General features: G+C 39.3%; 3 protein-coding genes across 4 annotated transcripts; 2 read left to right on the plus strand and 1 right to left on the minus strand.

Annotated features, from left to right (window-relative positions):
- Nucleotides 1-1449: 1449 nt before the first annotated feature.
- Nucleotides 1450-2334, plus strand: LOC119074926 (iron-sulfur cluster assembly scaffold protein IscU). The gene is made up of 3 exons (XM_037181320.1): nucleotides 1450-1656; nucleotides 1763-2066; nucleotides 2135-2334. The coding sequence occupies exons 1-3, from the start codon at nucleotides 1579-1581 to the stop codon at nucleotides 2206-2208; spliced, it is 456 nt and encodes a 151-aa protein (XP_037037215.1). The 5' UTR covers nucleotides 1450-1578; the 3' UTR covers nucleotides 2209-2334.
- A 2650-nt stretch (nucleotides 2335-4984) lies between these two features.
- On the plus strand, nucleotides 4985-6525 carry LOC119074925. Its single transcript, XM_037181319.1, has 2 exons — nucleotides 4985-6030; nucleotides 6211-6525. Exons 1-2 carry the CDS (start codon nucleotides 5214-5216, stop codon nucleotides 6507-6509), a joined length of 1116 nt encoding a protein of 371 aa, XP_037037214.1. The 5' UTR covers nucleotides 4985-5213; the 3' UTR covers nucleotides 6510-6525.
- On the minus strand, nucleotides 6515-9988 carry LOC119074917 (DNA topoisomerase 3-beta). 2 transcript variants are annotated; one of them, XM_037181307.1, is made up of 9 exons: nucleotides 9946-9981; nucleotides 9754-9861; nucleotides 9050-9577; nucleotides 8773-8989; nucleotides 8508-8708; nucleotides 8315-8448; nucleotides 7690-8249; nucleotides 7064-7619; nucleotides 6515-6995 (listed from the first exon to the last, which is right to left on the minus strand). In XM_037181307.1, the coding sequence occupies exons 2-9, from the start codon at nucleotides 9842-9844 to the stop codon at nucleotides 6679-6681; spliced, it is 2604 nt and encodes an 867-aa protein (XP_037037202.1). In that variant the 5' UTR covers nucleotides 9845-9861; nucleotides 9946-9981; the 3' UTR covers nucleotides 6515-6678. The 2 variants fall into 2 exon arrangements, with proteins under 2 accessions (XP_037037202.1, XP_037037201.1); XM_037181306.1 differs by having other exon boundaries at nucleotides 9754-9988.
- Between the last annotated feature and the right edge of the window lie 336 nt (nucleotides 9989-10324).

The raw sequence follows: 10324 nt of genomic DNA on the forward strand, positions 1-10324 counted from the left end.
CGTCGCAAAATTTAATTTAATTGAATAGTGGATGTTGAAGGTGTGCTATTATAACACTTCAACGTTCCTTCACCGAATTTTCAAAAAGCCTCCCATCACTATAATACAGATGGCTGGTAGGCCACAACATACGAGCAATTTTGCGTTGATGGGATGGGATCGACAATCAAAGTATATATATATATATATAAACACTGAAGGTAGCGCAGATCCGCAAAAACATGCGAATCCCTACTTTGAGGTGAATTTATTGTATATCAATACACATGCGTACAACATGCTGTAAATATATGTATTGTCGTCATACGAAATTCACCTTAAAGTCGGGATCCGTATTTCTTGCTATTCCCTGAGGGACTGCGCTACCTTCAGTGTTTATATACTTTGATCGACAATAACTCTAACTTGATAATATCGTTTTTCCAAATTCCAATCACGTAGCAATGTTGGTCTGATTAAAAACTGATTACTGTTCCGGAGTCCTGAAACCCTCCGAGAAAAATGTAAAAAAAATTCTCTTGGATATTGCTAACATTGGATCATAAGGTAAAAGAATAGTAGACGATACAAAATGACTGCCGTAGAGCCGTTCCAGACGCTGTTCCAGCAGTTAGGTCCTCAGAAAGAAGGAAAAATACTGCATTTTGCCACCAATTTTTTTTCCAAGACTTCTGTATGCATTCAACACAAAAGTACTGGGTGCATTTACATGTGGAACAATAGTGGATGAGAGGCCAGCTAGAACCCCCATACTCAGTTCCACGGAACATCCATGTTGCAGAGAAGGCGGACATTTCATATATTTTTTTAGCATAAGTAACTCTCGTGTATGTACTCGCACCAGCCAGTGCGTATACTCTACCTGTAGGTCTTTTCAAGGCCGACATTAGTACAAACATTACAATAATTTAATAGTATTTTTCTATAGTTATTGCCGAAAAACTGTTTTCAGTACCCTCTGACATGTCTTTTGAACACTTTAGGAAAATATTTTTATGAAAGATGCGTATGTTCTAGAATTGCAAGTCGAATTTAACGAGCTACCATTAATTAAAATCGGAGACTGCTTGTTCCTAAAGTTAATAAAATCACCTTAAATTTTGGCGATATTACTCTTAAGGCGTACTGAGCCATTTTTTCGACACAAGAACCTGTACTAAGAAGGAACTGTAATCAATTTTCGAAATATCCTCAATAGTCGGCTGACAGCAAAATTTGAACGGATCAGTGGTTTCTTAATTCTTTTCATATAAAGTTTTTAAATCACACAACATCCTCTTCTAAGTTTGATGAAGGAGCACTAGACATGTTTTACTGTCATCGCCCTCATGATCCTTGACCTGTTCTTTCAGAACCTTGCTTTGGTCCAGTGAAAAACAAAAACAAAATTGACTGCTTTATCGACGATAATATTGTATCAGCTGTTCTTGACATTTCCATAAATTAGAACGACGTAATAACAAGAAAAAATACAGTGAGAGAAAGCGAAGCATTTTAAGTTATCATTGCCCATTCACAGAGTGAACGGAAAAACAATTAAATTCTTCGTGATTAATAAGAGTCCTATTAAAGCCAAAAATGGCATTATTTCGCAATCCATCATTGTTTCTTCTGAAGCGTACTCAAAGCGTTCCCGTCGCACTCTACCACGCAAATGTAATTCAAAATTTTTCCATATTAATTTCGAAATTCTTCGCAATTCTATGACGACTGAATCGGCAAAACAAATTTTCCTCCGGTTTGACTCAATTCATCATTTAAGGTGCTTGAACATTACGAGAATCCACGCAACGTTGGATCCCTTGACAAAAAGGATGCATCTGTAGGAACTGGACTAGTCGGCGCTCCCGCATGCGGTGACGTGATGAAATTACAGATCAAAGTGGACGAAAATGGTAAGATTATCGACGCCAAATTCAAGACATTTGGATGCGGCTCAGCTATTGCATCCAGTTCGTTGGCAACGGAATGGGTTAAGGGAAAAACAATCGACGAAGCTGGCAAATTGAAAAATACCGATATTGCTAAGGAGCTTTCACTACCGCCAGTCAAATTGCATTGTTCTAGTAAGTTCTTTCGTAGCTATAATGGTTCACTAGTCAAGTCATTGATTTGTTTTTGCGAATATTTTCAGTGTTGGCCGAAGATGCTATCAAAGCGGCTCTAGCTGACTACAAAATAAAAAAGGAAAAAGCTTCGAAGGGATAATCGGCTGAAATTTTTTTTTAAAGTGTTGTCGGTGGTGCGAATGTATGAAAGAATTTTATTTTTTTTTGAAGCGAGATAACAACATGAGATAATTATACGACAATAGATTTAGTCAAATTAATCAAACTCGCCTTTCAATTACGTGACCAGATAAAAATAGTTTGTTGATAAACGGAAGTGATGCGACAATATTTGTCGGTGTTTGTTTTATTGTCGACGCAGTTCAAGATTTGACAATTTAGTGTCACTGCAAGGTCAAGATGCACTTATTGTGTTTTAAAGACTATCCTGAAGACGCTAACGACAGTCGCGTATACTAGTGAGGAAGAGTTAATTTGCAAAAACTTCGAATAGTCTGGACACATCTTCTGGCTCTTCAGTTTTTTCGAGCGTTTACAATATATTCCTCTCATGGACCTTCATAAACCTAAACAATTTGACTTTATTCGCATGCCGCATGTTGGAGCTATTGATAAAAAACGATTTACGCGACAACTCAGGAGAAAACTTTTCCAAGGGCCATGTCAGCCCAACAAAAGTTTTGCGAGAAAAATCGCTTGAATCCCGATTCCATATAAGCTGTTCGAAGTTTTGGCGAATTGACTCTTAAGAGCGCTCACCCCTTGGCAAAATTCTAGCCTATATTTGTGCGCAAAAATATTCGTTTTTTGATGATTTCTCTGAACGAAAGTCTTTTTTTGAAAAAGTAAAACCATTAAAGCATGCAAAAATGTGTTACTTTTAAAGGAAAAATTGGTTTGTAAGTTATCCCACTTGGAGAAACCTTTGCAAAATTTGTAAATTACAAATTTTGCAAGGGTTTCTCCAAGTGGGTAAAGTTATGATTTACAAACCAATTTTTCCTTTAAAAGTAACACATTTTTGCATGCTTTAATGGTTTTACTTTTTCAAAAAAAGACTTTTGCTCAGAGAAATCATCAAAAAACGAACATTTTTGCGCACAAATATAGGCTAGAATTTTGCCAAGGGGTGAGCGCTCTTAAGCAGGATCTTTTGATCAGCAAATTGTCTACTTTCATCGACGGAAACTGTTACCTTTGGTGGTCCATGCTATTAAAATGTTATCTATAAATCTTTTGACTCCAGGGCCTAATATTTAAAAATATTTCACTAAGTACTTCACCAAATTTATTGAACTTTTTAGTGAAATTTAGTGAAATAATTCTTGCTTGACTCACTTCTTCTACGGATCACCTAAATTTAATCTGTCGGCGAACTGTGACGACTCGCGAAGAAAATTTTTCCAACAAACTTCTTCCGAATTTTATTTTTTTCTGTTGCATTGGACTCCAATTAGTAGAACAGGACTGATCCAGCTAGCAAAAAGCTCAAAGAAGTTTTTTGATAAAGGTCGAAATAGGTGGGAGACCGAAAACTCGAAAATTTAGCTTCTATGATTTGACGCAAGTTGTAAATGAATTTTTCAAAATTTTTAAAATCGATTTTTGACATCTGGGGACGATAACAATTTTTTGCGGACTACGCCAATCTCGATCCTTTATCCATCGCACACCCCTAATCTAGAGAAAAAGTCGATATAAAAAGTTAAACATCCTTTAGGTGGTATATTAAGTGAACCGAGTGTTTCTCGAGTTATTTATAAATTTTTGATGGCAGCACTGAAAAAAACGTTACGTAATTTATGAATGATCCATAACCAGTTTCATTTTTGTCCATACTGTCGTTCTGCATAAGTGAAAGATTAAATTTAGGTGATCCGTAGAAGAAGTCAGTCAAGCAAGGCCTCATATCGAGAATTATTTCACTAAATTTCACTAAAAAGTTCAATAAATTTGGTGAAGTACTTTTGTAAATTTGTTCTCCACTGACCAGTATCAACGTATTCGCTTTGTCAATTTTGTTATCTCGTTTGAAAATCGATTTCAAAAAATCGGATCTATTTTTGTTCTGGATATATGCCTCAGGTCTTGAGCCACAGGGGTCAATTCTTTTTTGTCTTCATATGTCACTCATAGACCGCTAACTCGCGAACTGTGAATGCATGACTAGACTATCGCTTTTCTGGGGGTACATTGTTTTAGTGAGAATTCATGTTTCGTGCTAAAAAAATATAGTTTTAGTCATTTACGTCACAAGAGGGAAGTTTTCTTTTGAGCGTGTGATCATTATATCGTTTGATCGTTGGTGGAGGATTCCCGTTGAGTATTACAATTTTATAGAATCATAAAAAAAAAATACCTGAGCTCGAGAAGCGGTCGGTGGTTTGAGTGCTAAATGTACTAAGAAACGATGTGAACACAGGGTCTAATATTATTTAGTAAAAATTGGTGAAATTTTGCGAGAATTTGTAAACATTGTTTCAAGCATATGAGTACTCCTGTAAAGCGCACACACTCAGCCTAAGTAAAATCTATGAGACAATTAATAGTCATCATTAGTAATGTCTAGCACTCATCAAAGTTGCATCCGAACGGCGAACTGTAAGTTTGAGAGTGGTATGAAATCGATCGCCTGAAATGTAAGATGGCTGGGACGTAAGACCTCTTGAGTTATATAAACATCATCCAGAACAAAAATCGGTTCGATATTTTGATGTCGATTCTGCTGTATGACTTTAACCTGTAACAGACGGCTGTCATCTGTTATCGACAACTACAGCAATAATAAGCGACAAGCTCCGATTAATTAGGTCTTATATAGCAAAAAAGCATGTTCAAAACAAATGAAGTCAAAGTAGTAAAACTATTACTTGCCGTCTGTGACAGGTTAAACACGTAAAGATTGATAACGGCTCCACGAATTGGGCTGGGCCGTTCGTGTTCAACAAAATCCCTAGTGTCCTACATCAATCGAATAAATAGCTTCCAATACAATCAAAAAGTAATTAGAGAATGCCGAAGTCGTGACGATTTGTTCTAAAAAACCCTTTCATGAAAAGCATAATCAATCATAATCATTATCAACCGTAATTGACTTTTCAACGGAACCATTACCGATTCTTCCTCCATTCAATCGTTTAAAAAATGTTTGTCAACGAACACACTCTCATTCTCAAACGCTACATCGATTTCGGTCAGTTTTTCGGCCTAGCGCCAATTTCTATCCTACCATTTTCCACGAATTTCACCAAATCGACGGTAAAGTTTGCAATGTCGTTGGTGTATCTGTTACTACAAATCGGACATGTAATTTTCCATATAATGAAAACGTACGACCACATCCAACTGACTAAGATGAGCAACATAATTCATTACGTATGGATGTTCAACTGCCTGTTAACTAACGTTTTTGTCACCACTCATTCATTAATCGTTGCCAATCACCTGGTGGCATACATTAACCAACTCGAGAGCATCAATCAAGAGATCCAATCGGATCTGCAAACTGCCGTGAATTGCCAGCGACAGCATCGAAAACATTCACTGATCATGATCTTTGTGACAGCAACGTCCTTCGTGTCAACATGGATGTTTTACGGACTCGTCGCCTTCTTTTACCCTCAACTGACATCACTGTTTTCCTTCATATTCATTCCAACTGCTTTCATGTCCATACGCGTCTTTCAAATAATTCACTCCATCGAATTGCTAAACGACCATTTGGACATTATTAACGGCTTACTAAGGAGCATCGATCGGATTCCGGAAGATAATAGGAAGAGGACTCTTATTGTTTTACGACACCTGTACGGACGGTGCTGGAATGCTATGCAGCTATTTAATGCATGCTTTGGATTTTCCAATTTGATGCTATTGCTGTTCTATTCGTACGATGTGCTGCATGGGATATATGTCCTATTTTTGAACATGCATGGATTGAGACCCGATCTTGCAATTCTATGTAAGTATGCAGGCTGCGACTGACCCTATTGGAGCTTTTAATTTATTGTATGAAAGAAGGGTTATGAAGGGCAAATTTAAAAATTTTCTTCATAACAAGCTTTTTCAAGCCGATCTGGCCCTGTAAGTATGACTGTTGTTCGTTTATGCGTTAATGGCACAACTTTCTTACAATCTGCAGTCGGCGTTTCATTTCTACCATCAGCCGTAAACTTGTTTGCTATCACAAATGCAGCAGAACGTTGTCGAAATAAGGCTAAAGAAACTGGCGTTTGCTTGGGGAACATCTGGAATATGCCGTGGTGTCATACTGACCTGAAACGTTTTTCCGTTCAAGTGATTCATCAGCAATTTCTCACGACTGCATGTGGTTTCTTTGTCGTCGACTTTAAATCTCTTGCTGGTCTTGTTGTCGGTTTTTCCAATTTGCTTCTACTGTTTCTACAATTCGAGGTCAGCGAGAAAGCGGCGACAAATTAATTGACACCCAAGCGATTTGCGTACGTACTACGTACATTGTTCATGTAATTAAATGGCGATTGATGTCGTACAAAATACTGTGAGAGATTTTACATCTTAAATCAAATTCCACGCTTTATCCTGAGTATTCCGAAGAAATTATTTGAAAGGAAAATTCCTCATGTGATGCTTACACGAAATAGGCGGCCAATTGGTCCATCTTATCTTTCGGAGGTCCACGCCTGTTTCCACCGCCACGAGTTGCAATCGGACCACCACCACGACCTGGAACCATAGAGCTAGCAGCTCCTCGGTTTCCACGGCCACGTGTGGGTGCTTGCGCTGGTCGGCTCGAAATAGCACGATGCTTTTCAACCAGTGGAATAAAATCCGAACTACAGAAGACGCATCCGGTCTTCTCGTCGGCACCATCCTTGAATCTTGATTGAACATTCTTGTAGAGAACGGTTACTTGTTGCGAACCACACTCGTCGCACTTACTCTTAGCTATTAAGCAATGAAAATTGAATTAACTTAAGTGCGTGCAGGATATATTGCCTTAAGCAATCACTTACAGTCAACAGACACTTTGGTCGCTCCTTTGAAAAAGTTTATTATCACATCGCATGTGTTGCATCCAAGTTTCCATTTTTTCGGCGCGGCTGTGGTATCTAATACCAGAGTACCGTACTCGCATTCGGAGCAACTAGACACGCCCAGCGAATACAGTGAATGTGCACACGTCGGATGTGTGCACGAATTACAGCCACCATTTTTCGGCATATCCTTGAACGGAGCATGGTTGTAACAATACGGACACAATGGATACGAACGTCCCTTTGTACCGCTCGAAAAGACTAGCAATTCGAAATCGTCTAACGGACAACGCAGCTCCTTGTAACTGCGAATGGTGCCGTTATTCGGCAAAGAATAGGTTTCATCGCACTGGGAACAGTGAAGTCGAGCGGGTTTTGTTTGAATGTACTTCATGTAGCGACGGCATTTGCCACAGCGGGAGTACGCTTTGCCCAATTCGGAAATCGAATTGAATGATCCTTCGAAGAGACTGTCCATTTGGGCAATGTTTTGAACGAAATATTGAAACTTCATGCGAAATATTTCGATGGCATGCTGTTAAAGAGCGGTCGAAATGTTGGCCATTAGTAAACAGGTGAGATTGCAGCAAATAACGTGAGCTTACCCTTAAAACCGAATTAAATTCGGCCGAACCCTGAGCAATGAGATTGAGTAGACGTTCCACATCGGACCGCATCGTTGGCAGAACTAGCTCTGGATCAATTTTCAAATAGCCATGAACCAAAACTTTCCCCAAGGTGGTTGGGATCAACTTCCGACCAGTGGCAATCGTTACGTAATTTCTTTGGCAAATGTTGTTTATATGAACCGGAATCGAAGCATCCGTTCCAATGCCATGCTTCTCCATCAGAGTAATCAACTCCGATTCGGTCAAATAGTCAGGTGGCCCAGTTTGACGTTCAACCAATTTGACATCGTTAATGTGGACACTCTCGCCTTGTTTGAAGGGTGGTATCAGCTCGTCGGCGCCGAATGCTTGCCAGGTCATTACTTTCGTATAGCCCGGATCGACGAGCACAGCTGTTGTGCATGAAAAATGTTCACTTCCAACTTGTAGCTTGGCCGTAGTGGATTTGTACTTTAGATCGTGCGAAATAGTTGCCAGAAAATGGCGACAAATGTAATCGTAGACGCGCCATGTATCGTGATCGAATTCGTTTCGATCTGCGTAAGGAACAATATTCAAAAGCTGTCACACATTACGCAATTATTTATCGATTGAGACTTACGGCCCAGCTTCATAGGCGTGATGGGAGGATGGTCACCACAATCAGTTCCTTTGCGAGGTTGATTGAAATTTTCCAAAATAGATCTGGCTGCTTCGCCAAACTCAGACGATGGTTTCAGAACATTCACAACCGAACTGAAACAGCAACGAGTGAGAATTGTTTTTGAAAGGCGACGGTGGCATTCGAAACTTACATCAGATCAAAATTACTCGGGTAGCTGGTAGTCTCCGTACGTGGATAGCTTATGTAGCCTTGGGTGTACAGTTTTTCGGCAATTTGCATGGCATTATGAGGACCTAAACCAAGTCCAGAACTAGCAGCTCTCATCAGTTCAACGGTGTTTAAAGCTTGTGGTCGAGGTTTAGTTTGCTCCTTTGTTGTAACACTTTCAACGCTGAAATGAAACGAGAAATTTTAACAAATTTCCATTTTCTTGCCGGGCAATAATGACGGCTCACTAAGCGTCTTTGTGCTTCTTCACCAAGCCCAAGAACAGATTCGCTATTTCCTTCTTAAATACTCGACCCCTAGCCCATTCCAGTGTAACCTCAGGATCGCCGGCAGTAAGTTGAACAAACCAGTACGTTTCAGGGACGAAATTCGTGATTTCATCTTGTCTCTGTACACAGAATCCAAGCGTTGGAGTCTGGCAAGGACCGTACGATATAAGCGAAGCTGCAAATTCAATTCAATTCAGAATATATTCCCGATCTGATAGGTCTCAGAGAAACTCACCATCTAAATCACCGTAGTGTCCTTGAAAGAACTTCGTTTGGAAGCGAGTGAATGCACAACCAATTCGTAGATCGATCTCTTGCCGAGCGTCTACCGATTTAGCTTCGTTCTCGTTTGGTCGAATTAGATGTTCCATTGCAAATTTTATGTCTTTGTCGGTGATGGCAGAGAATTTGGCTCGAAACGTCACCTGATCGGAGTACACGTTCCGCATCGACTTCGACACGGCGTCCATGACCTCGAAGCAAATATTTTCGCCTTCTTTGTCGCAATCCAGCCATAAGATCAGATAGGTGCACCCTTTCGCTTCTTGGCTTAGAAATGATGGCATGCGTAACTTTTCCGTCGCCTCCTTCTTTTCGGTGGGACAAGTAAATAATTCAGCCGGATCTACTTTGTCCCATGAATTGTACTTTCCAATGAAATCCAATGACATAACGTGGCCACAAACGGAGGTCATCTTAAATGTGGTGGCCTCATTTTTGAACGTTCCCTTCCACTCGTGGATGGAACAGGCGTTGTTGGAACCTTTCCGGGGAATATTTAATTAAAGAATTAGAATTGTCGTCCTGTTCAGTCAGATGTTAATTACAATGTAAGTGCGATTTTACAGTTAGTCAAGTTGTGTTGTAACGCTTCAACGGTAACTGATAAATTGCATGTTCAACTACAGAAAATAAACAAACGAAATGGGTCTATCGTACCTTTCCTCGTAGTATGTTTGCCGTTGCTTAATATTTTAGCCAAAGAAGCTGCCAACGAAGGCTTCTCCGCAACCATCAAGGCTGTCTTCATTTCGACGCACAATTACACTGTAATTTAGAAAACAATCAAATCAAAATTTAGTAAATATGAGAGAACGCGGTGAATATTTGCAATGAAAGAAGTAAACCAACATGTCAAATGTTTCGCTCCGCCCGGTGTAGAAAAAATAGGGTAGAAATGTCATCAGAAATATTACTCCTGCCCTTTTGTCGCTCTTTCGCCGGAACAATGTATTGTTAGCCTCCATCTATGAGATGTGCACGGTAGCTGTATAAAATGCGGGATATTTAAAATCAATCGCAAATGTGGTTTGAGAACGGTCAAAGTTTAGGTTTAGTTTGGAGAGAGTTAGAAGTAATATTCAATTTGATTTTAGTCAATTAAGCAGCATCTAATGATTTTGTTGGGTTTTAAATAAAAAAGAATTTTAATTGATTCGGCCCTTTCTGAGATAGAAATAATACTAAAATGAAATTAAACATGTCGAATTAGCGAATTATAAGAAAAATA

Source organism: Bradysia coprophila, unplaced genomic scaffold, assembly GCF_014529535.1.
Source record: "Bradysia coprophila strain Holo2 unplaced genomic scaffold, BU_Bcop_v1 contig_151, whole genome shotgun sequence".
Taxonomy (NCBI): Eukaryota; Metazoa; Arthropoda; class Insecta; order Diptera; family Sciaridae; genus Bradysia; species Bradysia coprophila.

Coding starts and splice junctions, on each gene's coding strand:
- LOC119074925 (XM_037181319.1), top strand. CDS start 5,214: ATGTTTGTCAACGAACACACTCTCATTCTCAAACGCTACATCGATTTC. Junction 6,031..6,210: donor ACCCGATCTTGCAATTCTAT/GTAAGTATGCAG, acceptor TACAATCTGCAG/TCGGCGTTTCATTTCTACCA.
- LOC119074926 (XM_037181320.1), top strand. CDS start 1,579: ATGGCATTATTTCGCAATCCATCATTGTTTCTTCTGAAGCGTACTCAA. Junction 1,657..1,762: donor TCGCACTCTACCACGCAAAT/GTAATTCAAAAT, acceptor TCATCATTTAAG/GTGCTTGAACATTACGAGAA. Junction 2,067..2,134: donor AGTCAAATTGCATTGTTCTA/GTAAGTTCTTTC, acceptor GAATATTTTCAG/TGTTGGCCGAAGATGCTATC.
- LOC119074917 (XM_037181306.1), bottom strand. CDS start 9,844: ATGAAGACAGCCTTGATGGTTGCGGAGAAGCCTTCGTTGGCAGCTTCT. Junction 9,578..9,753: donor CAAACATACTACGAGGAAAG/GTACGATAGACC, acceptor TTCCCCGGAAAG/GTTCCAACAACGCCTGTTCC. Junction 8,250..8,314: donor CACGCCTATGAAGCTGGGCC/GTAAGTCTCAAT, acceptor TTCCTTACGCAG/ATCGAAACGAATTCGATCAC.